Below are 26237 nucleotides of genomic sequence, written 5' to 3'. Positions count from 1 at the left end.
CAAAGGGAACCGTACTGAATTTGCCACCATGATGGATCTATACGACCTACGTGACGTGTGGAGGACTCTACACCCGGACGAAAGTGGCTTCACCTTTTATTCGCATCCCCATGGCACACTCACACGGATAGATTACATATTCCTTTCTCCTGACCTTTCAGAATCCACAAGCTACTCTGGAATCGTCCCAATAACATGGTCTGATCATGATATGGTCTTAGCGGACGTCAATTGGACCGACCTACCAGTCGCTGGGGGATCTTGGCGCTGCAATGAGTCCCTTTGGACTGATGCAGTGTTCAAAAACGAAATGGAGACCGAGATCGAAGAATATTTTAAGGTAAACAACAACGGGGAGGTCTTCAAACAAGTGATTTAGGAGGCTGGGAAGGCCACCTGGAGGGGAGTACTGATGCGCAAGGGCTCCTCTAAAAAAAGGGAACGTAAGATCATAGAAAATAAACTGCGTAATGAGATACACCAGCTGGAAGCGGAAGTAAGAGATAATGCAGGGGCAGACCCCACCAAACTAGACGCAGCCCACTGTAAAAGAGAGGAACTACGACTGTTAGAACATGGCCAGGTGGTGAGAAAACTACAATTCCACAAGCAAACATATTACGAGAAAGGGGACAAGGCTGGTGCACTACTAGCTGCCAGGCTAAGAGAACGGAGGGGAGAACGTAAGGTGAGAGAGAGAACAGAGCCCACTACTCCCCCGGCCGACCCCCCCGCTCAATATCCGAGTGCTTCGCCGACTTCTACCAAAACTTATACACCTCTGAGCTGATCTCTACCCAATCTGACATATCCTCCTATCTGTCCTCAATCAACATGCCTACAGTAACACTTGCGGAAGCCGAGCTCCTTGATACTCCAATACTTGAGCATGAGGAACGAGATGCAATCAAACGATTAACGCTAGGGAAATCCCCGGGGGAGGATGGTTTCACGGCAGGCTTTTACAAAACCTTTAGCGACCAACTCTCTCCCTTCCTCACGGAACTTTTTAATGCGATAGTGGACACTGGGGCTGCCCCGGAATCTTTCAAGAAAGCCCTCATAACAGTCATCCCTAAGGAAGGCAAGGACCCCAAATTATGCGGATCATACCGCCCCATGTCCCTCCTCAATCTCGACGCCAAGATCTATGCTCGAGTGTTGGCCGCAAGACTGGAAACCTTGATGCCTAAATTGATCCACCCTGACCAGGTTGGGTTTATTCTTGGGAGACAAGGTGCCGACACCATGCGTAAAACTCTGCACCTCATTCACGCAGCACATAATCTACCAGAGGACCCGGTCCTCTTATCCATTGATGCAGAGAAGGCCTTTGACAGGGTGGAGTGGGATTTCCTGAGAGCAGTCCTCCAGAAAGTAGGGATATGCCCCAAATTCTGCGATGGGATACGTGCAATATATACCTCCCCCAAAGCATCGATATTCGTGAACGGGGAGTATTCCAGGTGGTTTGCGCTACAGCGAGGAACCAGACAGGGATGCCCCCTTTCCGCGATCTTGTTTGCACTATCCCTTGAACCCCTGGCCCAAAAACTTAGAGAAGATCCCCTGATAGAGGGTATACGGTTGGGAGAAACGGAATATAAGGTAGCGTTGTACGCAGATGATATCCTTCTACATGTGACCAAACCCAATGACTCCATTCCCCATGCCCTAAAACTAATAGAAGAATATGGCCAATACTCCGGCTTCAAAGTAAACAAATCAAAGTCCACTCTCTTCCCCCTCCAAGGCACCCCTGATGAGAACAATGCCAAGTTCCTACCACTCGGGCTTAATCTGGAGCATACGAAACTGCAATACCTGGGTATTCAGATTACTAGATCCTTAAGCGACTTGTATGAGGCCAACTTCCCCCTCCTCCTCCGACGATTCGAGGCAGACCTTGAGAAGTGGAGTAAATTGACGATTTCCTGGCTGGGGCGTATCAACGCTGTCAAGATGGTGTGCCTCCCCCGCTTCCTCTACCCTTTCCAGATGCTCCCAATTGAGATGCCCAAAACATTCTTCACAGAGGCCCGTAAGATCATGATGCGATTCATTTGGCAGGGGAAAAGACCAAGGATCGCATATGACACACTTATACTCCCCAAAGACAAAGGAGGAGTAGGCCTTCCCGATCTAACTACTTACTACAAAGCCGTCCAGTTACGTGTCTTGATTCCGCACCTTAGAGACCACAAGCACCTGCAATGGGTACAGATGGACAATCATTACATGTCCCCCGCCACGGTAGCGGAATGGCTATGGTCTCCTTACCAGAGGGTCCAGAGGAGAATCAAACACCATCCCATACTGACCACCATATGGAGCATATGGCGCACTGGGAAAGAGATGCGAGAAGTCACAACCTGGCCATCCCCGCTCAGTCACTTGTGGTCTCCTGGCATAAACGACCATATTCCGAATCTAGAACGGTTTCAGTCATGGTACGAGGCGGGCATGGAGAGGGTGGGGCTACTCCAAAGAAAGGACTTGTTCATAACGCTACCAGACCTAACCACAGCATTGGGGATAGGTAACTTATCGACATTCCACTTTCTCCAATTGAAGGGGGTGCTAACGAAACCTGAGTGGAGAGAGAAATTGAAGAGAGACCTTACCGCCTTCGAGAAACTACTAGACTCCAGAACGGAAATGAAAGGTCTTATATCTGTGATGTATCAGACGCTAATAGCGGCGGTGGGTGGATCTACAGACCCCCTCAGAGCCAGGTGGGGAAAAGACTTTGGTGAAGAGATACTCCCCGACCAATGGGACTTAATGTGCAGAGCTGCACCCAAAGCCTCCTTGTCCAATCAATACAAGCTCCATGCCATAAAGCTCTTACATAGGTGGCATTATGATCCACTTAAACTCTCTAAAATGTTCCAGTCGTTGAGCCCGAGATGCTGGAGGAACTGTGGAGCAACTGCTGACTACTGGCACATGTGGTGGAGCTGCCCGCATATCACAGTGTACTGGACCGAGGTCCTGGGATGGATTAAGGAGATCGATGGAATCCAAAGGGAGCTCGACCCACTCCTTGTGTTGTTCGGCCTTGAGAGAGACGATGAAGAGTGGCTCCGGGTGAGAGGTCTGGCCCCCCAGCTGCTGTTGGCGGCGAGAGCCCTGATAGCGATCAAATGGAAGTCTCCCCTAACCCCAGGGAAAAACGAATGGATTAAACTGGCGACGAGCATTTACGTGATGGAAACGATCACAGCCTCCCTGCACAATAAATCAGCTAAATGTGAAACCGTATGGACGGACTTTAAGAACAAACACATCACACCTATCACAGACTCCCAGTCAGAAGAACCCTCAGAAGCCTAACTTAACGATGTCACATTCCAAAGAACACTGCGAAGGATCAGAGACTCATTCCCAGCAGCCACGGTGACGACAGCTGTTGCACTATGCCAAATATGTGCTCCCAATGTTTATGTTAAATGATTATACTTACGATGTACATTATCCCAAGTGGGGGAGGGGGGTGGGAGCGGGTTGGGGTGAACAGTGTAAGAGACATACCCAGGCAAATGGAACTGTCACGAAACTAAGCCATTCTAATATTGTTTGTTACTTTGCATTGCTTCTCTGACATGTACCCCTGGACGATGTACAATTTTCTTTGAATACTGTTTTCCCTTCTTTTGTCTTCTGTTTCTGTAAAACCAATAAAGGAAAATTTTTATAAAATAGCACAACCCGATAGAAGACAAAAAACCCACCTCTACCATGTAAATCTCCTGAAAGAGTGCAAACTAAATCATTCCGCTGCCACCTCCTCTATATTATCCTGTTTGGTACCCCAGGAGATTGACAACCTAGAACTCATTCCCCAGGAACTACCTAAAGATAAGCAAAAAGATTTCAACAACCTTATTGCTGCGTACCCCAATGTATTTTGTCAGAAGCCAGGGAGAGTACACAATACTTACCATTACATTAGAACCCCAAAGAGGAAAGAGGTCCATTTGAAGCCATATAGACTCCCAGAAGCATGAAAACAGGTAGTTATTGAAGAGGTTAAAAAAATGTTAAACGCAAACATCATCGAACCCTCCTCAAGTCCATGGTCCTCTCCTATTGTGTTAGTGACTAAACCCGATCAATCTTGGAGGTTTTTAATATACTTTAAGCAAGTCAATGCCATCTCCGCCTTCAATGCCTATCCTATGTCCCACATCGATGATTTTATAAACTAGGAAATGCCACATTCTTGTCAACCTTAGATCTAACCAAGGGATATTGGCAGGTCCCTGTGCATGAATCTGATAAGGAGAAAACAGCTTTCTCAACGCCAATAGGGATATTCCAATTTAAAGTCCTCACTTTCGGTTTGCATGGGGCCCCAGCAACTTTCCAATGCCTCATGGACAGGATATTGCAACCATACTCCGATTTCAGAGGGGCCTATATCGACGATACAATCATTTATAGTAAAACTTGGGAAGCCCACCTTACCCATCTTTCCACTATTATGAAAACCTTTTGAGAGGCCGGATTGACTGCCAACCCAAAGAAATCTAAGTTGGCCCAGTCAGCCGTAAAACACCTAGGCTTCTTTGTAGGGAATGGTAGTGTACAGCCCCAGCAAGAAAAAGTGAAGGCAATCCTAGATGATCTCACACCAAGACCAAGAAAGATCTTAGGGCGTTCCTTGGTTTGATTGGATATTACTGCAGGGTTATCCCAAATTTCTCAGATACAACAGCCAGACTAACGGATAAATTAAAGAATGCGTAACGCCAGAAAATCCGTTGGAATGATGAAGATGATGCTTGTTACTATAGCCTAAAGCAAACCCTGTGTCGGAATCCTATAATAAAGGTAGCAGACTTCTCAAAGGAATTCATATTACAGACTGACGCCTCCCTAACAGGATTAGGAGCAGTATTTTCACAAATATCTGACGGCTTAGAACACCCCATTCTATTTACTAGTTGTAAACTATTTCCCTGAGAGAAGAACTACTCTGTGCTAGAACTAGCAGCCCTTCCATCAAATAGGCAATTCTCCATCTTAGATACTACCTACTAGGGAGAAAATGCATACTCATCACTGACCACTCACCTTTGGTATGGATAAGTCAAAGAAAGGACTCTAACCCTCGAGTCATGTGATGGTTCTTAAACATGCAACCCTACTGTTTCGCTGTGGAACACCAAAAAGGTAAAGAGCAGGGGAACGTCCATTTCCTTTCCCGGTTGCCCTGCGAAACAGATGCGGCTACATCGCATAGGGGAAGGGTATGTGAGAAACCAAAGGGTGTCTCACTTGCTAGTCCTCGGGAATCTCTCTCTCAGGTGGCCAGGGCACAGCCATCATCTTTGGATCCAGACCCTGGGGGTGGATCACCTGGGTGAGGGGTCTTCAGGGAGTGGGGGTGATGCAACAGATAGTGAGACGCGGTATACCCACCTTTCCCGTGCCCATACCCAATCCTATTTCCTAGGATTCTCTAATGTCCCAACTCCCCCCCCTTTTCTACACAAACAATGGGCCGAGGAAGATGGGGCCTGAGAGTAGAGAAAGTATCACTAACATATCTCATTGGACATGTTCCGTTAATGAGCTCAGGCAAAGTCAGGCACTTGACTGTAATTACCTACATCTGATAACCATTAACTCCCCAACACAAATAAAAGGCGGATCATGGAGACACACTCTGAGCAAGGTGAGACACGAGAAGGAGTAGCTCTTCCTGGGCGAAGGCAGCAAACTCAGTGGAGCAGGACGATCGATCGAGGGATAGAGAGACCCTGAAGATCCCTGTAAGAAGGCATTACCTCCCAGCAGCTGCAAAGGATACATGGAAGTCGACTGCCAAAGGAGAAAGAGACTGCATTGTGTTTCAAGGACGCCAGAGACCCTCCTGGGTGAACGCCAGAGTTGGTTAGGTGAGGCTGAGTCCGAAGTATCAACCTTGACTCCTAGATCAAAGCCGCAAGCAAACATGAGGAATTCACACAACCAGTGGATTGATGAACATCATGAAAGACCGGGTTGTGTGGCACAAAGATTGAAGCCGCAACAGTGTATCTTAAATGGAAGGTTGCTCGTGTGCTGATGAGACGCGAAAGAATGTGAACCATTAAGTGAACTGTGAAATACCCAATAACTTGAAAGCCAGTGATGCAGAGTAACGGAGCGGTCTGGGAAAAAGGAAATAGCCCATTCAAAAGTCTCAGCAAAAGGTTTTCTTGTTGAAATGAATGAACCTTGAAAAGAAGGATTCAGAGCAAGTATCTTAAAGAGACAGATAGCTTTGAAGTGCCTGGTTGTTTTGCGAAAACTATCACAACCAAAAGACAATGGATGAATTGAAAAGGAGAGTTGAACGGAATGTCGAAGTGGTCATGCAGAGGTCTGTGAAAACCCCTTGCACACTCGAAAGTCTTCAACATTAGCTAAAGGTCTGAGCCAAACTGAGGGGGACCTGGGAGGTAAAATAAGCTTGGTCAAGGGAACCCCACGAACTGTGAAATTGTAAGGTCCGAGCCCGGCTGAGGGAGAACTGTGTTGAAAGAAGCACAGTGACGGGGAACTGTGAAATTGTAAGGTCTGAGCCAGAACTGTGCTGAATTAAAAATAGTGAATTTTACGTGGAAGGCCAAGCGGGACCCGACCCACGTTTTGAACGGTCTTTTTGAGAACCTGAGCCATAGTGTGTCATTCTATCCGAGTATACCACCTTAACCCGTGCTGTCCAATTTGGGGAGGAGATTTGACTCAGCCATCTTGATCCTTTTTGTTATAACACTGACTTTCCTTTGCATACACCTTGCCCTTCACACATTTTGTATTAGAGATAGGGTATGACTGCTTTTCTTTATTTTGATGGTAGAGACCACTCCCATCCTAGCTCTAGGGCAAATTATGAGTTTTTCAAACCCCAACAACATAAATAAACATTTTGAAACTTGTAACTTGGTGTCAGTGTCATACTTGTGATACCATGCCTCCCCTACAGTATTACCCATTTCACTGCAGACTCCTGTACTTCAGTCACTTCCTGTGGTATGTAATCTATTGGTGGTATATTAGCCACTTGCTCATGACATTTTGCCACTCCACCTTTTCCTGATTTTGCTGTGTCTTGAATGTACCATTTCCATTTGATTATACTGGCTTCCTGAGCGTTTCCTATTCTGTGTGTTTTAGGAGAGCTCAACACCCATTGCATATTTGGGATAATCGGGTCTAAACAGTACATCATGACCCACTGTCAATTGTTCTGTATCAACAAGAGCCCAATAACATGCTAGCAATTGCTTCTAAAATGGAGTGTACTTATCACCTGCCTCAGGTAATTTGTGACTCCAAAATCCCAAAGGGACTCGCTTATTGTCTTGCTTCTGCCACCGACTCCAATTAGCATCATTTTCCTGCACAGATACATTTAGCTCCACTTCTCCAAATCAAACACACGCTGCACTGTGTCCTTTGCCAAATCAAATGCCCTCTGCTGCTCTTACCCCCATTCAAATTCATATTTCTTCGGTGTCACTTTGTAAAGTAGTGCCAAAATCTGCCCTAATTGTGGTATGTGCTGTCTCCAAAATACAAACAGCCCTATGAACTGCTGAGCTTGTTTCTTGTTCACTGGTGGAGTAAATTCAAGTATATTTTGTTTGGCGTTTGGCACTATCTCTCAGTGCCTGTTGTGCCATTGAATTCTCAAAAATATCACAGTCGCAGCTGGCCCTTGACTCTTGTTAGGATTAATTTCCCAGCCTTCTTTTTTCCATCCATCAATGATTGCTTCCAATTGATTGTGCACACTCTGCTCATATTTGCCCTGAATCAGAATATCATCAATGTAATGTGAGATCTGTATGTCAGGCTTATTTGGTATTTTGTCTAAGTGTTCTGCCACCAGCTGGTGACAGAGGGTTGGACTATGCAAGTACCCCACAGGCAATCTTGTGAAGGTGTACTGACACCCACCCCAAGAAAATGAGAACTGCTCCTGGCACTCTTCGGCAATTGGCACTGTGAAAAATGCATTTGCCAAATCTAACACAGCGTACCAGGTTCCCTCAAACTTCTGTATGTTTTCAATCAAGGTAATAGTATCTGGCACTGCAGGAACCAAAGGGAAGTGTGTTTGTTTAACTCTCTGTAGTCCACAGTCATTCTCCAACTCCCATCCCCTTTTTTAAGAGGTCAGATAGGTATGTTACAAGCAGTAGAGACTGACCTCAATACTCCTGCCTCTACATATTCTTTAATGGGGTCTGAAATTTCCATATGTTCCCTGGGAATGCGGTATTGTGTAATTGACACACACTTTGTGGCCAGTGGCACGTGCACCAGAGGGATCTTCAATTTGCCCACAATGGGCCTCATCATGAGTTGGGCAGTAGCCCCTAAATGTGGCGGTAATGCTATAACCCCCACATTTAAGGGCTGACCATATCATGAGTTGGGTGGTAAGTGGGAGTTTTACCTACAGCATTTTGCTGGAGGTAAAAATGTCTGCTTACCGCCCGTTTTCTGGTGTTTTCTTTGAAATTACCTCTGGCGCAATTACTGCTGGTGGTAACTGCTGGTGAAGTTCAAACTGATACTTAACTTTGAGGCCCGCTGGAAGAAGAAGAATTGCTGCTGCTGTCCTTCACTAATCTGAAAGCTGCGTGACCATCAAGGAACTGATCCAAGAGAGGACCTGGCTAGGAGACCTGTTCCCGAGCTACGAGGGATCATCCTGCACCAGCTAACCTTCCCCAAGGCTCCCTGGAAGTCAGTTCTTGAAAGGCTGCCGACCGGCGATGGGGACCACCAAGGAATCACAAAGCGAAGCGCCCGGACATTGAAGTCCATCACCGTCGACGGCGATCATCGTCGACCAAAGCGCAACGCTCCATTGCCTAAGACAAGGACTCCCTGGCTCATCACCGTCGACCGCTTTGTCTCGCCGGAGAAAGTCAAGGTCGCAGATGAACCGAGGAGAACCCGCCAGTGGGTTTCCCGCCACCCGAAGACCACATAGACACCGGCGAAGATCCGGAAGCCCGCCGTGGTCACGCCCCGTTCGCCGACGCCAGACGCCGATGACCGACACCCTTGCTGGGCCAAAGTTCTTCATTGACTCTTTGCAGCAACGTCGCCAAGGTGCACCACATGCCTCATCTCCGCAGGACGTCCACAACCGATCATCGACGAGCACCGCCAGGACCGAAACTGCTGCCTCGCCGCCTTTGTTCACCCTTTTCTTCGTGGGATCTCGACGATCCATGGCTCCTGCCTAAAGGGAGTCACTCAAGAAGGATCTGCCGACGACCCGACGTCAAACTCTGCTAAACCAGGTACATTGGGGTGGTAGAACTTTTATAGAAGGAAATAAGACTCTGATAGACAATATATGGACTGGGCGTGTCAATATACTTTATTTACAGGTTGCCCAGGAGGGGGGATCCTCATACAGGACTGTGCCTAGTGGTAGGGGCCCAGTATTCTGCCAATTGTTTAACCAACTTGTTTTCCTCTTCAAGTCTATTGTTGGTTCACTTTATTAATTGATTTGATTGCCATTTGAAACTGTCTACAGTGGATGCATTTTAATGAATCTAAGAAGTAATTGTGGTACCACATTGAGACTGTATATATTTATCATTCTAGAATCGTCAGAGCACAAAGTGTGTTATTGTGATTGTGTACATAATTGTAACCTTATTTATATAAAGAGCTATGTTATCACTAACATATTGTGTGGACGTTCCTTTGTGGGTGCTTGAGGACTACACTGTACTTAAGAACCAGCCCGCATCACCTCCTGCGAGCTTAAGCCTTGATTGCTCTACTTTGCTACTGCAAAGAGAATCTTGGCTGGGGTGCTCTGTGCTTCTACGCTGCCATATAAAGGGCAGGAGTACAGAAACCCCCCTCCAGTCTTTACACTGGTGGCAGCGGTGGGATGCTAATGGTTTTAAAAATCAGTGTGTAACCTTGCCACTTACAAAATATCTACACTTTGTTAAATTGAGGTTTAGTTGTGTACTAGATAACTAAATTACAAGCAATGGAATCTGTTGCAAATGGTAAATTGACTAGGATGAGTTTAGAGGCTCTCCAGAGTGCTTGTGAAGCCAGGGAGTTAGACTTTGACGATAAGTCTAGGGCTGAGCTGATAGCTGCCCTGGTGGACTACCAAACATATTGTGAAACTCTTGCTGAAGGGGGGGTGCAACCACTGAGGACTCTGCCCCTGGGGTTGTTACTGAATCTGTTTCTGATAATGCCACCACTCCTACTACCTCTATTCTGAAACCCAGCAAAGTTTCTACAGGGAATGCCTTGGAACTTGAATTATTAAGGATGACATTGGCCTTTAAATATAAAAAGTTGGAAACTGAATATGAACTTAAGAAAGAGGAGTTGGCACAGCAAGTGATACTCAAGAATAGGGATGTTGAACTCAAAGACATATACCTTGAACTCAAAAACAAGGACACTGAATATCAGAGAATACAGCTAGAGAAAGCTAGAGTGGAGACTTCAGCTAAACCAGTTGAGAGTGTCAGGCCACCTGCCACCAGGTTTATGAAAGATTTGGTTGGTGTGTATGTGAAGGGTTCTGATATCCTCCAATGGATTGAAGCATTTGAAGTGGCTTGTGGAATCCATGATATTGATAAAAGAGATTGGGCTAAGTGTTTGTTAAGTAGAGTGCCTCAGACTGGTTATGACTGTATTCTGAAACTGAGTGTGGAAGAAAGAGGTCAGTATGAGTGTATGAAATCTGCTTTGATTGCCAGGTTTGGCAAGACAACTACCCAATACCTTAAAAGGTTCAGGGAATATTAGAAAAGAGAGAATGTGTCTTGGGTTGACTGGGTGAGTGTTGCACATATGAACATGATGGGGTGAATTGATGGTTACAAGGTGAACATTTTTGTTGAATTGTCCCACCTTTTTGTTTTTTGAGGATTTCTCTGAAGCCTGTTCAGTATACTGCATCAGTATGTTGCTGACCAGAACATTTTAGATACATTTAAGCTGGCCAGGCTGGCTGACAAGTGGGTCTCCCACGGGGTGTCTCCTGAGGAACCCATTGGGAAGGACAAGGACAAAGAAAAGGGGAGAAGTCTGCGGAGTCCCAAAACCAGTCACATTCGACTAAACCAAAACCTTCCTCTCCTAAGACCCAAGAATCTAGTGGGGATAAGTCTTATATGGGTGGGAGTAAGAGTAGTGGTCCTCCTGCTGCAAAGCAGGCTCTCAGTGGCTTCAGTACCGTACCCCGCATTCCTGGCACTTGTTGGGACTGTGGGGCTCTGGACCACAAGAAGTGTGACCCCAAGTGTAAAGGTAAGGCACTGGAGTCCGGGCTGTCAGCCTGACCTACCCTTACTTCATGCCTGAGATGGAGGTCACTGTCATCCCCTCCTCTGCAGGAATCACATTTGGTGCTCCTGCAGGGATTCCCCTAGTATTCCTTGGGGCCTGGGACCAGTATGCAGAAGTACTGGCTACAATCCTACAAAACACCCATAGGTTTTTGAGAAGCGTCCTGTTGAATGGCTGCCTTCTACTGGCTTGAGAGACACTGGGGCAAGCATGACAGTGGGGACAGGACGCTGCTCAGGCCACAGGACTATGTAGGTGCTCTTCTAAGAACCACCAGGTTAGCTGGTGGGCCTCCCAAATTATCGCATGTAGCCTTAGTCACAATCATGATTGGAAACAAGACAGCAAAGCTTCCTGTCCTGGTTCGGGACAATGTACCTGCTAACATTTTGTTAGGAAATGATCTAGTGGAGTTGGGGTTGATCTCTGATGGTCTACCCCTGACTGCTGCTGCAGTCACTAGGTCGCAGGTACCACAGGGTCTGACTACTAGTCAAGTACCCAAGCCAAAGGGGAAACCTAAGGAAAGAAGGCTGCCTCTGTGAAGGGGGCTTCTTCTCTTCCTGCTACTTCAGCAGCACCCACTGGGATTCATGCTCTGGATGGGTTGGGTTCAGTGGCAAACCCAAACTCAACTCCAGAGGGAAATGAGCCAGAAGACCCTCCTGCGGGAGAGGTGCTCAAGCCAGAGGATCACCCCGACCTTCAGTGCCTGCTGGCTGAAAGGGGGGCCTCTAAGGGAGACTTCTGTAAGGGACAGCGAGAGTGCCACTATCTCGAGGGTTTGAGAAGGGAGAAGTACCTAGGACCTTCAAGATCTATTGGGAGGGTGAGCTCCTTTGTAGTGAGCCCACTAAGCCTGCACCTGGTGCCCTCAAGAGGTTGGTGGTACCCCAGGTTTACAGGCCCTTCCCACTGCAGTTGGCGCATGAGGTGCCCTTAGCTGGTCATCTTGGGACCAACAAGACTAAGGAGAGGCTCTCTGCCCATTTCTACTGGCCCCGGATGGGAGCAGAAGTGGAGTCCCACTGCAGGACCTGCCCCACTTGTCAGTTGTCTGGCAAGACTGGAGGCAGTGTCATTGCCCCACTGCAGCCATTGCCAGTGGTTGGCACACCATTTGAGAGGGTTGGCATCGACATTGTCAGTCCCCTTGACCCTCCCACTTCAGGTGGACATCGGTTCATCCTGGCCCTGGTTGATCATGCCACCAGGTACCCTGAGGCTATACCCCTTCAGACTGTTACTGCTAAGGTGATTGCACGGGCTCTCCTGGGCATTTTTACCAGTGTTGGATTCTCTAAAGAGGTGGTCTCTGACAGAGGATCCAACTTCATGTTGAGTTACATGAAAGCGATGTTGAAAGAGTGCGGAGTAACCTACAAGTTCTCCACCTCCTACCATCCCCAGACCAATGTCTGGTTGAGAGACTTAACAAAACTCTCAAGGGCATGTTGGGTGCTTTGGAAGAGCCCCTGAGGAGGAAATGGGATCTCCTCCTACCATGCCTGCTCTTTGCTTACAGAGAGGTACCTCAAGAGGGTGTTGGTTTCAGCCCCTTTGAGTTACTCTTTGGACATCCCGAGAGGGGGCACCTTGCCTTGATCAGAGAAGGTTTGGAAGCCACCCCTCCAGGTCTTGCCAAGCAAGTGGGGGACTATGTGTTAGGCCTCAGATGGAGGATGACACAGATGATGGGCCAGGCGACAGTGAACCTTAAGGAAAGCCAGGAATTGAACAAGTACTGGCATGACCTTAAATCATCACAAGTGGATTGAACTCCAGGACAGGAGATCCTTGTGATGGAGCCTACCAAGCCTAGAGCTCTGGCAGATAAGTGGACTGGACCCTTCAGGATCATCTCCAAGATGGGCAAAGTCAATTATCTGGTTGACATGGGTGTCCCTGGGGTAGCCCCTCAGGTATTCCACATCAACGGAGTCAAGCCTTTCCATAGGCGAGCAGAATTCTCATGTCTCTTGCTAACTTCAGAGCAAGAAGAGGATGAGAATGAGCCCCTTCCTGATTTGCTGCATAGCAACCCTCAGGATGGCTCAGCGGAGGGAGTGCATCTCTCTCCAGATCTGACACCAGAGCAGCAGAGGGCCTGCAGGGCTTTGCTCCAGCAGTATGCACCTCTGTTCTCACTGACACCAGGCCTCACCCTGTGGTACAGGCACGAAATTGACACTGGTGACAGTGTACCTGTCAAAAGCAGATGCTACAGGATGTCAGATACAGTTAAGAACCAAATCCAGGCTGAGGTCGCCAAGATATTGGATCTGGGTGTTATTGAACCCTCAACCAGTCCCTGGTCCAGTCCAGTGGTCCTTGTCCCCAAGGCAAGTTCCCAGGCAGGTACCAAGGATTGGAGGTTCTGTGTGGACTACAGAGGGGTCAATGCCATCAACAAAACTGACGCGCACCCATTACCCAGGGCTGATGAGTTTGTGGACACCATAGGTGCTGCCAAATTTGTGAGCACCTTTGACCTTACCTCAGGCTATTGGCAAATAGCTCTGACCGAGCATGCCAAGGAAAAGACAGCTTTCTCAACACCTGAGGGACTCTACCAGTTTAGAGCCATGCCTTTTGGGTTGAAGAATGCCCCTGCCACCTTCCAAAGATTGGTTAATCATGCGCTCAGTGGGCTGGAGGCCTTTTGTGTGGCCTACTTAGACGACATTGCTGTCTACAGTTCCACCTGGGAAGAGCATTTGACTCATTTGAACAAGGTGTTGCAGACCTTGAAAAGGGCTAACCTATCAAGGCCAACAAGTGCCAGATAGCTCAGGGGAAAGTCACATATCTTAGTCATGAGGTAGGAGGGGGTCAAATCCAACCTCTCCCCAGTAAGGTACAGGATGTACATGACTGGAAGACTCCCACTACTCAATCCCAGGTGAGAGCCTTTTTGGGCCTCACTCGGTATTGCTGCAACTTCATGGCAGACTATGGAACCATAGCTGCGCCTCTGACAGCTCTGACGTCACCCAAGCAACCGAGGAAGGTTAATTGGACTGAAGCCTGCCTGCAACACTGGAATTGGAGCTGTCTTGTCCCAGTTAGATGACAAAGGGAGGGAACATCCTATCATATTCATCAGTAGGCAACTCAAAGGTAGAGAACTTAGGTGGGCTACTGTTCAAAAGGAATGTTTTAGCATAGTTTGGAGCCGTAGGCGTTTTAGGCCCTACCTTCCAGGGTCTACCTTCAAGGTCCAAACAGACCATAAGCCCTTTAACTAGCTTATGCAGATGAAGGGTGAAAACCCGAAGCTACTCAGGTGGTTCATTAGCCTGCAAGTGCTAGACTTCACCATTGAGCATAGACCAGGGAAGAGTCATGATAATTCGGATGGCCTTTCCAGAAGGTATGTTGACCGTCTGGATGTGGGTGTCAATCTCGTGGGAGATTAGACCACCCTAACTTCAGTCTGGGGGGGCAACTGTGATGCTGAAAATGCATTGGAGGGCCCTGTCCTTGTCCTGTAGTCCTTTTTCATGTGTGTTCTGTGTTATTTTCTGCACAGGAGTCCATGTGGGACTCCTGGCAGTGCAGCTCTTCCTCTTTTTGGTATGGTGAACAGACCCTGGGGATACCCTTATGGCACTCATGGGTGGGAGTACAACCCTGTACTCCTAGTGTATGTTTTTGGGTACCTGTGTGTGGCCCACAGAGCAGGGTATGGGCTGGTGGCAGCTCCATGCTGAATTTGACAGGTGCTCTGAGTATCCTCCATTTTGGGATACACAGGCTCTGCCACTGGAATCAGTTAATTCCTGATAGGAGACAAGATGGCCCTTGTGGCCTCTTGCTTTCTATCGCCTGTTACCTTGTTTTCCCAAAGTCCTGGGAAGTCCTGACTCTGTCCCGTCCCCTGACTGGCTGTTGGGTGGAAGTTCCATGTATGGTATTGTGGGGAAGTCCAGGCCAGACTGGCTGGAGCCTTCCCAATGACTGTATGTTGTGGGTACGCCCGTGGGGTGGGACCTGGTTGAATAGAATGTGTGACCAATATACATTTCCTGTTATGAGTATCTGGTATCTGTGTGAGTGACACAAAGAATGATACAGCCCTGCCCGAAACTGGTATGAATGCAGTGTGGAGTGCTGAATGGCTGGGTACTTGTCCAAGTCCACATTCTGTGTTGTGAGTGTCTGGATGGAGAAGAATGGCCTGAATGCACTGTGAGCCTGATTGGCTGCCTGCCTGCCTGCCTGAATGCCCTTCTGAATGATTGGTTGTCTGAGTGTGACCTAGCAGAGTGAATGAGAGACCAAACAGTATATCTGGGGACCTCTCACTGATGGAAATTGTTCAGAAGCTGAAGTCGAAACTGATGCTTAACTTTGAGGCCTGCTGGAAGAAGAAGAATGCTGCTGGAGTCCTTCGCTAATTTGAAATATGTGTGACCATCAAGGAACTGATCTAAGAGAGGACCTGGCTAGGAGACGTCTTCTTGAGCTACGAGGGATCATCCTGCACCAGCTAACCTTCGCCAAGGCTCCCTGGAAGTCAGTCCTCGAAAAAGGCTGCTGACCGAGACGGGGACCACCAAGGAATCACTAAGCGAAGGGCCTGGACATTTAAGTCCATCACCGTCGACGACGATCATCGTCGACCGGAGCCGCAACGCTCCATTGCCTAGGACTCCCTGGCTCATCACCGTCGACCGCTTTGTCCCGCTGAAAAAAGGTAATGTCGCCGACGAACCAAGGAGAATCCCGCCACCGGAAGACCTCAGAGACGCCAACGAAGATCCAGAAGCCCGCCGTCGTCACGTCCCGTTCGCTGACGCCAGACGCCGACGACCCGACGCCCTTGCTGGGCCAAAGTTATTCATTGACTCTTTGCGGCAACAAACTATCATCCCTGCGGGGCACCGCACGCCTCATCTTCGCAGGACGTCCACGACTGATCGTCGACGGGCACCGTCAGCACTGAAGCTGCTGCGTCGCCGCCTTTGTTCACCCTTTTCTTTGTGGGATCTCGACGATCCTTGGCTCCTGCCTTAAAGGGAGTCACTCAAGAAGAATCCGTCGATGACCCAACATCGAACTCTGCTAAACCAGGTACATTGGGGTGGTAGAACTTTTATAGAAGGAAATAAGACTCTAATGGACAATATATGGACTGGGCTTGTCAATATACTTTATTGACAGGTTGCCCAGGTGGGGGATCCTCATACAGAACTGTGCCTAGTGGTAGGGCACCAGTATTCTGCCAATTGTTTTACCAACTTGTTTTCCTCCTCAAGTCTATTGTTGGTTCACTGTATGAATTGATTTGTATGTCATTTGAAACTGTCTACAGTGGATGCATTTTCATGGAATCTAAGAAGTAATTGTGGTACCACATTGAGACTGTATATATTTACCATTTTAGAATTGTCGGAGCACAAAGTGTGTTATTGTGATTGTCTATATAATTGAAACCTTATTTATATAAAGAGCTGTGTTATCATTAAGATAGTGTGTGGACATTCCTTTGTGGGTGCTTGGGGACTACACTGTACTTAAGAACCAGCCTTCATCACCTCCTGAGAGTTTAAGCCTTGATTGCTCAACTTTGCTACCGCATAGAGAATCTTGGCTGGGGTGCTCTGTGCTTCTACCCTGCCATATAGAGGGCAGGAGTACAGAAACCACCCTCCAGTCTTTACACCGCTCCCCATGCAAAAGCAATACAGATCCATCATACTGATTCTCATGCAAAACTAATACAGATCCATCATCCTGCTTCCCGTGCAAAACCAATACAAAACCAATACAGATTCATCATCCGCCTCCTCGGAAAAACCAATACAAAACCAATACAGAGCCATCATCCTGCTTCTATGCAAAACCAATACTGTGCCATCATCCTGCGTCTATGTAAAACCATTACCGATCCATCATCCTGCTTCTCGTGCAAAACCAATACGGAGCCATCATCCTGCTTCTATGCAAAACCAATACGGAGCCATCATCCTGCTACTATGCAAAACCAATAAAGAGCCATCATCCTGCTTCTCGTGCAAAACCAATACAGAGCATCATCCTGCTTCTTGTGCAAAAACAACACAGTGTCATTATCCTGCTTCTCAGGCTACTCCAATACAGATCCATCATTCTGCTTCTAATGCAAAACCAACACAGGTCCATGATCCTGCTTCCAATAAAGATCCATCATCCTGCATCTAATGCAAAATCAATACAGAGCTATCATCCCACTTCTCATGCAACACGAATACAGATCCATCATCCCACTTCTCATGTAACACCAATACAGATCCATCACCCTGCCTCTCGTGCAAAAACAATACATGAGGAATGGCAATTAATTATATATAACCTTAGCAACCCCTAGATTCACTAAGGAAGTTCTGGAACTCTCTTTGGTTAAGGGCAGTTCTGTAGTAATTGTTTTACTTTCACGAATGTGTATAGTTTAATTTAAAATGTTGCACAATGTAAAAAAAGAAGGTACAATAAGGCAAATGTGTTTAAAGGTGGGATGCAGTGTTAAATACGTCCCTCTGGACAGTCCTCTGTAGCGGCTCTACTACTCATGGCGCTTTAAAACACACCAAAATAACACATTATGGGAAATACCAATGTGGAAGAACGTGCTTGAAAATATTGGTTACAACTGCATTTTAAAAACTGTCTGGGTTTACGAAATCCTGGCCACTTTTCGCCCTCTGTCCCTGCTGCACTACACAGGACACGCCCATTCAGCTTAATCGTCAAGTCTCGCAGCCAATAAAGACCTCGCGTGCTGATGGCTGTTTAAGGAAGGTGAAGAGCCACGCCCACTTCATGCATCTGATGAGAAACGAAACTAACTTCACGTTTTGTTTTTAAACTGCTGAGCAGGAACATGGCCGCAGCCGCTCAGCTCCAGGGCCTGAAGGAGGAGGCCACCTGCTCCATATGCCTGGAATACTTCACAGAGCCGGTGTCTGTGGAGTGTGGACATGCCTTCTGCCTGCCCTGCATCACCAAGTGCTGGGAGGGACTGGAGACCAACTTCCCCTGCCCTCAGTGCAGAGAAACTTCCCAGAGCAAAACCCTCCGTCCCAACAGACAGCTGGGGAACATGGTGGAAATGTTAAAACAGTTTCCCCTTCCCAATGCGACCCCCCAGGAGGAAAATCTGTGCTCAGAACACGAAGAGAAACTGAAACTGTTCTGCGAGGATGATCAGAGACCAATCTGTGTGGTGTGCAGCATGTCACGTGATCACAAGCCCCACACAGTGCTACCCATCCGAGAAGCAGCCCAAGATTACAAGGTATGTGTGATATAGGGACAGGGGTGTTCTCACACAGTGCTCCGCATTGCGAAGGCTGCCCAGGAGTGTAGGTATGTGGGCTGTAGGCCAGGCACATAGTTGATTTCTCTGCACATTGCTCCCCATTCCAGAAGCTGTCCAGGAGTACAAGGTATGTGTGCTATAGGGACATGGGCGTGTTCTCACACAATACTCCCTACATCAGGGCTGCCCAGGAGTGCAAGGTATGTGTGCTATTGATATTGATATTTTATTTCTATCGCGCAGCACGACAAGGCAAGGGAGGGGAACAGGGGAGAACAAAACAAGGATCTTACTAGGCCCAGTGATATTGAGATCGTGCAAGTGCAAGGGGAAGGGGAAAAGTGCATGGAAGGGGGGAGAAGTGGAAAGTGCGGAGCAAAGGAGAAACAGATAAATAATAATAAAGGCAACAAACAGTGGTAGTGCAGCCAGCAAGTGCCAAGTGCTGGGTTTAAGGCAGCAGACAGGGTAGGTCTGATAAGTGCAGGAAGAAAAAGGGGGAGGGGACTGTATGGGTACAGATACAGACCCCAGTGCAAGGGGTGGCCCAGAGGCAGTGCGGGAGGGTGGCAGGGTGAGCAGGTACCTCGGCCCGGAGGACAGGGGGTGGCCAGGTGCACAGTTCCAAGAGAGAACAGAACAGCAGGTGAGAGGGGGAGCGAAGGCAGAAGCAAAGAGGAATGTCTTGAGGTGCTTCCGGAACCGGAGATGGTTCTCCTTAAGTTTTAGAGTGGCTTGGAGGCTGTTCCAGAGGGAGGCCCCAGCCAAACACAGAGATCTACCCCCAGCTCGTTTCTTTGAAAAATGACTGACCCCGAGGGAGTTAGAGGTAGAGGAGCGAAGAGCTCGAGAGGGGAGGTATTTGTAGAGGGATAGCTGAAGGTATTTTGGACCCAGGCCCCAGAAAGCCTTGTGGACACTGCAGAGGGTTTTGAATGTAATCCTTGCATCCGCTGGGAGCCAATGGAGAGATTTCAGAGCTGGAGAGATACGACCCCAGGGTTGAGGGCAAGGACAAGTCTTGCAGTCCTGTTTTGGATTAGTTGCAGAGGGCGGAGAGTAGAGAAAAGTAGATTTAGAAAGAGGCTATTACAATAATCCAACCTAGAGAGAACCAGAGCTTGGGAGAGACCATGAGCTTCTGGTGGAAGGAGAGGAAATGCAGAGTACCTCTGAGGGGGTGCAGTAGGAAGTTTGACTTTATTTAGAGACATCAGAGATGTGGGATGAGAAGGAAAGTGTGGAGTCAAAGATGACCCCCGAGGTTGTTAGCCTCGCAGGTGGGGGTAGGAGGAGGGCCAAGGGAAGCCGGCCAGAGAGTGAGGGGAAAGCATGGTGAAGGTGTGCCGATGAGGTGGATCTCTATAGGAACATGGGTGGATTCTCTACACAGTGCTCTCCATTCCAGCGGCTGTCCAGGAGTACAAGGTGTATGTGTGCTGTAGGTCTGAGACATGGGTGGGGGGGTTTCTCACACAGGGCGCTTCATTTGAGCTGTCCAGGAATGTGTGGTTTGCACTATAGCTCTGAGGCGAAAAGAGGGCGTGCATAATGCTTCCCATTCCAGACACTAGCGTCCAGGATTACACAGTATATCTGCTGTATGTCGGTCGAGGACAATAGTGGGGATCAGCCTCCCAGAGGACGGGTAACCTTGTAGATATGTAGGCACTCATTATAGCACGTGAAGCTGCACAGTGAAGAGAATCACACAACTGAGTGTGTGCTAGGCATCTCTGCAGCATAGAGCTCACACAGTGTGTCCTATAAAGAAGGGCCGAAGAGCACAAGTAGAGTATGTAAAAGGCCAGGAATGAAAGAGTCTGTCCAAAAAACTGCAGTATGCATGAAACGTGTCTGGGACCTTAGGATGCACACTGTATGTCCAATACAGGAGACTAAGGGCACACTATGCATATTATGTGAAGGGTCTGAGCTCACAAAGGTTACACTTTGTGTCTATAGTAAGATACTCAAGAGCACACAATGTCATATGGCAAGCTTGGGACCACAGAATAAGGCTGACCAGTTGTAATTGTTCATTTGTGCAGCGCTTATACACAAGTGAAGTGCTTCAAGGCGGGAAGGGAACATGGGCATACAGTAGCCATTCTTAGGCCTTGGAAGTTTCCAAATGATCTAACAAAAAGTATAGCATATTAGGCCTGACGACATTTCTCCCTAGTGCATCAGGCTACCAGATAAGGGAGGGGAGACAAAGGGGAGTTAAGACAGAACTCGCTAGGCCTAGTAAATTCAGCTCATGCAAGTGTACAGACGGAGATGGAAGGGAGAGGGAGGGGGAACAAGTGCGTCTAGTCCAGTAGGGGCAAGGGTTAATTGCAGAGAGTTAACCCCTCGAATGAAGCGTATGCTGAAAGTGCAGTAGTGCTGAGCAAAGTGCAGCGGCCTGGAGCCAAGTGCAAAGACTGGCGGGGAGCCGTGACCTTTCAGGCTCTGGAGGTGAGCCAGACGACCAGTCAGCAAAAGCTGAACAGAGTTGGGGGAGAGATGTAGGAGTGAAGCTGGAGAGAAAGAGAGAGGAGGTTAGCAGGGGAGAGGGAGAGAGAAGAGGAAGGTCTTGAGGAGTTTCCAGAACTTTAAGAGCTCCAGCTCAAGGTGAAGAGAGGCATGGAGGCTGTTCCAGAGGGAGGCACCTGCAGAGGATAAAGATCTACCCCCAAATCTCTGTTTGGAAAAACAGCTCACACGCAAAGAGTTGGAGGAGGACGAGTGGAGGGCTCTAGAAGGAGAGTATTTAGAAAGAGAGTGTTGCAGATAGTGCGGGCTCTGGCCCCAGAAAGCCATGTGGACAATACAGTGGGTCTTGAACTTGATCCTTCCGGCCACGGGGAGCCAGTGGAGGGATTTCAGTGCCAGAGAGATGCGGTCCCTGGGCTTGAGGCCAAGCATAAGTCTTGCAGTTCTGTTCTGGATGATTTGCAGAGGGCGGAGAGTAGAAGTAGGACGATTGAGAAAGAGGTTGTTGCAGTAGTCCAGCCTAGAGAGACCCAGGGCCCTGGATATGGTGAGCCTTTGGGGGAAGGGTCAGAAAAGGTAGAATACCTCTGAGGAGGTGCAGCTGGTGTTGGGACCTTTTTGAGATGTCCGAGATGTGAGAAGAGAAGGAGAGAGTGGAGTCAAAAATGACCCCCAGATTTTCTGCCTCACTAGCAGGTGAGGGCGAAGGCCTCGGGAGGCTAGCCAGTGGGAAATTGGGAAAGCTGGGGGAGGTGTCCCAATGAGGATGATCTCTCTTACTGGCATTGAGGCAGAGATCGTTAGTAACACACCAAGACTGAATTGTGGACAGGCAGTCTGGAACGAGCGAGGAAGAGGCAGAGGGTAGCCTGAAAGAGAGCTGCGTGTCATCCGCATTATACTGAAAGTTAGAGGTGAAGGAAGAGATCCTGTGGGCAAGAGGGTCTACGTAGACATTGAAGAACCACAGGGATAGGTTAGATCCCTGGGGGATGCCACAAGTAGAGAGAGTGATAGAGGAGACAAAGGACCCAAGTTCCACCTGGGAGGGATGGTCAGAGAGAAAGGGGGCAAGCCACGCCAGGGCTAGAACTGTGATGCCCAGGGTATCATAGAGATGGGAGATCAGGATGTTATGGTTTTATCATGTCAAAGGCAGAAGAGGGATCGAGAAGAATGAGGACCGAAGGAGAGTTAGAGTCAAGATTTCAGAGCAGGTCTTCACGGGTGTTCAGAAGAGCAGTTTCCGTGCCTCTGGATGCTCTAAAACCCGACTGATGGTCATGGAGACAACAAACAGATTCAGTGTGGAGGTTAAGCTGTGAGATAGCAAGTTTCTCCAGGAGTTTGCCCAGGAAAGGAGTGATAGAGATTGGGCGATAGTCTGCCAGGATAGAAGAGTCAGCAGAAGGTTTGAGGAGAAGGTGCACAAGAGAGTGCTTGAGAGAAGTGGGGAAAACTCCAGTGGCGAAAGAGAGGTTACAGAGGTCGGTCAAGCTGGAGAAAGAGAATCTTATGTTGTCCTAGATGGTTTTAGGAGGGCAAGGGTCAACCTGTTTGGAGGAGGCTTTCATGGACCGGATTTTCTGGAGACCTCCTCACGTGTGACAGGGGAGAGGGAGAAGAGAAGAGGGGGTGTCGCTGCAGGGGGCGCAAGAGATGTCAGTGCAGGCGGGGGGAGGGAGGACAGGATGTCTTGTGTTTTGGCAGAAAAGAACAAGTTTCATACCCCTGGTAACGTTCTTTCGACTGGATGTTCCTCCCACGTATTCCTCATCTTTGATATGTTATCCAGCTTCAGCTGCTTCAGAATGTATTTTTCAGCAGAGGGCGCTGTGCGTCGATGGCGTCGACTCGATGTCCATCGAAGTCTCCGTCTCGAGGATGATGTCATCGAAGGCATATGTAGCTCGAGCAGTGCCCATTGGCTTCAGTTCTGTTTTTTCCCATTACAGCAGAAATACCTGCAAAAACACGGGAATCACTGTACTCAGCCTTGAAGGAGCGAAAGCTGTAATAGCATGGGAAATTCTACTGTGGGATAGGCTGGCAGGGCGATGAGGAATACGTGGGAGGAACATTCAGTCGAAAGAACGTTACCAGGGGTAAGTAGCTTGTTCTTCGAATGGATTGCGTCGTCCCACGTATTCCTCATCTTTCATAGACTCCCAAAGCAGCATTTGATTTGGAGGAGGGAGTAGAATTTGATTTGATTGTTTTTATGAACCGAGTGCAGGAGTGCTTTACCAAAGCTACCATCCTGACCGAGGGAAGATTCCAGGCAGTAATGCTTTGTGAACGTGTGGATAGTAGATCACGTTGCCGCTTCACAAATATTCTTTATTGGTACACCCCTTTGCAGGGCTGTGGAGGTAGCCATGCCCCTGTTGGAATGGGCCCTTAATCCTTCCGGAGGATCCTTCCCTACCAATCTGTAACATTCTGAAATGGCCAGAATTATCCATCTGGATAAGGTCTGCTTATACAGATCTTTGACAGTCAATACGGATCTTTGACAGTCTAGATATATAAAAGCTTAAAGCTCTACAAGGGTCCAACCTATGTAGTCTCTCCTCCTCCTTGCTATTGTTCTATGTGGAAATCAGAAATGATTTTGGGTAAAAATGAAGGTTTTATCCCTTAGAACAACCCTATCCTTGTGCAAGATAGTAAAGGGTGGCTTGGACGAGTGCCTTCAACTCGCTCACTCTACGGACTGATGTTGGAGCTACCAATAGAATGGTTTTAAAGGTTAACAACCTTAAAGGACATGAGTGTAAAAGTTCAAAAGGTGCACACATTGAACCATATTAAGGTCCCAAACTGGAACCTGTGAAGGAGATGGGGGAGAACACATTAGTGAGCCCCTTTAGAAATGGTGTCACCATTGGAATGTTGAAGTATGAACATTCCTCTGACGAGAGCTTAAAGATGGACAGCACCGCCAAATGTCCTTTAATGTTACCAATCTGGAGCCTCAGATTGGCTAAAGATAGTAGAAAGGATAGGACATGCAGTGTTTTACATAGAAAAGGATCTACATTATTTTCTCTGCACCATTTGCAGAATTTATTCCAAAGGCAACGGGGTCCAAAGACTAAGTTGCTGGCCTTGTGGCCAAAAGCAAAATCTCCATTACGTCATCCGGGAGCTCCCAATGCTCGTCTCTGAGCCTTTCAGAAAGCAAGCGTGAAAGTTGAGTGTCTGGACCTCTGGATGGAGAACCCGACCCTCCTCTCGCGAGAGAAGGTCCTCTCCTTGTGGAAGACGTATTGGAAGACAGATGGACATGTCCAGAAGGTCCGGGTACCACGTCCTCCTGGCCCAATCCGGGGCAATTAGGATCATGTGTTTCCCAAATTTTCTCAACCTTCTGATCACGTGAGGAATGACGGGGACTGGAGGATCAAGGAGTGGAAATTCTCAGTCCACCACAAACGCATCTCCTAGAGCTCCTATTGGTAGAAATTCCCATGTGCTGTACAGTTTGCACTTCTGGTTGATACCAGTCACAAACAGATCCACTTGAGGGGTTCTCCAAAGGGTGAAGATCTTTTGAAGGACTTCCTGAGCTAGTTCACACTCGTGGGAGACTGTGCTCTGCCTGCTCAGAGGGTCTGTCACTGTGTTCTCCTCTCCGACTAGGTGAACTGCAGATAGGGAGATACCTCCTTGTATTGCCTAGTACTAGAGCTTCATTGCCTCTCTGCACAGTGGTAGTGACCCTACACCTCCTCTCTTGTTGAGGTAGTACATGGCCACTGTGTTGTCCGTCATTATCAGGACATTCTTTCCCCGTACAGAGGGCAGGAAGGCCTTCAGTGCTCGCCTGATTGGCCTCAGCTCCAAAAGATTGATATGTAGTTTCGACTCCAATGGAAACCAACAACCGCTGACTGTCAGATCGTTGATGTGGGCTCCCCACCCCATGAGTGAGGCGTCCGTTACTACTGTTATCTTCGGCCATGGTTGCCAAAATTGTTCTCCCTTCAGAATGTTGTCCTTGCAGGCCCACCACAGAAGATCCTGTGCGACCCTGCTTGGAACCTGAAGTAGGTCCAACATCTTTCCTGAGAACTGGGATCACTGAGTTCTTAGAGCCCATTGAAGGGATCTCATTCTCAGGCGGGCCTCTGGCACCAGAAAAATGCAGGATGCCATGAGGCAGAGCAACCTCAAATAATCGAAGGCCGGGAGACACTGGGCACTTTGAAATGTGGTGACCATCTGAAAAATGTCTTGACCCATCACCTCGGGTGGCAAGCTCTTTCCCAAGGATGTATCCAGAACAGCTCTGATGATTTTGAGCTTTTGAGAAAGTGTCATATGGGACTTCTTGTAATTGATGGAGAAGCTTAGTCTGTGAAGGGAGTGGCAGGTAACGTTGAGATGATCCAGGACTTGTTCTGGAGAATGTGCCCTGATCAGCCAATCGATAAGGTAGGGGTATACGTGATTCCCCCTCTCCTGAGACCAAAACTCGAAATTGATAATGAGAACCGCCAACTGCGAACCTCAGGTACTTTCTGTGCTTGAGATGGATTGGCACATGAAAATTAGCATCCTGAAGGTCCAATGACACCAACCAATCCTGGAGCTGGAGAGCCTGAAGTATCTGAGAAAGTGTGACCATCTTCAACTTGTCCTTCATGAGGAACTTGTTCAAGCATCTCACGTCCAAGATGGGTCTCAGTCCTCCGTCCTTTTTGGATATTTGAAAATAAGGGCAATACCAACCCGTGTTCCTTTCCGTTACAGGCACTGGTTCAATAGCGCCTTTCTGTAGCAGGGTTAAAATCTCCTGCACAAGAAGCAGATCTGGAATCCTCAAAGAGTGGTTCCCCAATGGATTGTTCTGAGGTCTCTGTATAAAAGGAAGGCAGTCACCGTGGGTTACGGTTTCCAAACCCAAGCATCCGAAGTAATGTCTCGCCATTCTTCTAGATGCTGAGACAGTCTGCCCTCCACTGGTGAACTGTGAGTCAAAACTTCTGAGGTTTTGAGGCGGCTGATGCAGAGGCAGATGGTAAAGAAGCCCCTGCTTGAGCTGGCTTTGCACCCCTTCCTCGTCCAGCACAAGGAAATCTTCTTTGGC

General features: G+C 48.2%; 1 protein-coding gene across 4 annotated transcripts in view; it reads left to right on the top strand.

The window, feature by feature from the left end:
* Nucleotides 1-18190: 18190 nt before the first annotated feature.
* The window catches only part of LOC138521801 (E3 ubiquitin-protein ligase TRIM39-like), a 185912-nt gene continuing 177865 nt past the window's right edge, over nucleotides 18191-26237 (top strand). For all 4 annotated transcript variants that reach the window (XM_069634911.1, XM_069634908.1, XM_069634910.1 and 1 more), the window contains exon 1: nucleotides 18191-18637. In XM_069634911.1, the coding sequence (XP_069491012.1) occupies nucleotides 18224-18637 (414 nt within the window). In that variant the 5' untranslated portion in view covers nucleotides 18191-18223. The remainder of the gene's footprint in view (nucleotides 18638-26237) is intronic.

Source organism: Ambystoma mexicanum, chromosome 13, assembly GCF_040938575.1.
Source record: "Ambystoma mexicanum isolate Mex_15411 chromosome 13, UKY_AmexF1_1, whole genome shotgun sequence".
Classification (NCBI taxonomy): Eukaryota; Metazoa; Chordata; class Amphibia; order Caudata; family Ambystomatidae; genus Ambystoma; species Ambystoma mexicanum.
The sequence above is the reverse complement of the archived record's forward strand: the minus strand, read 5'-3'. Positions and strand labels throughout refer to the sequence as shown.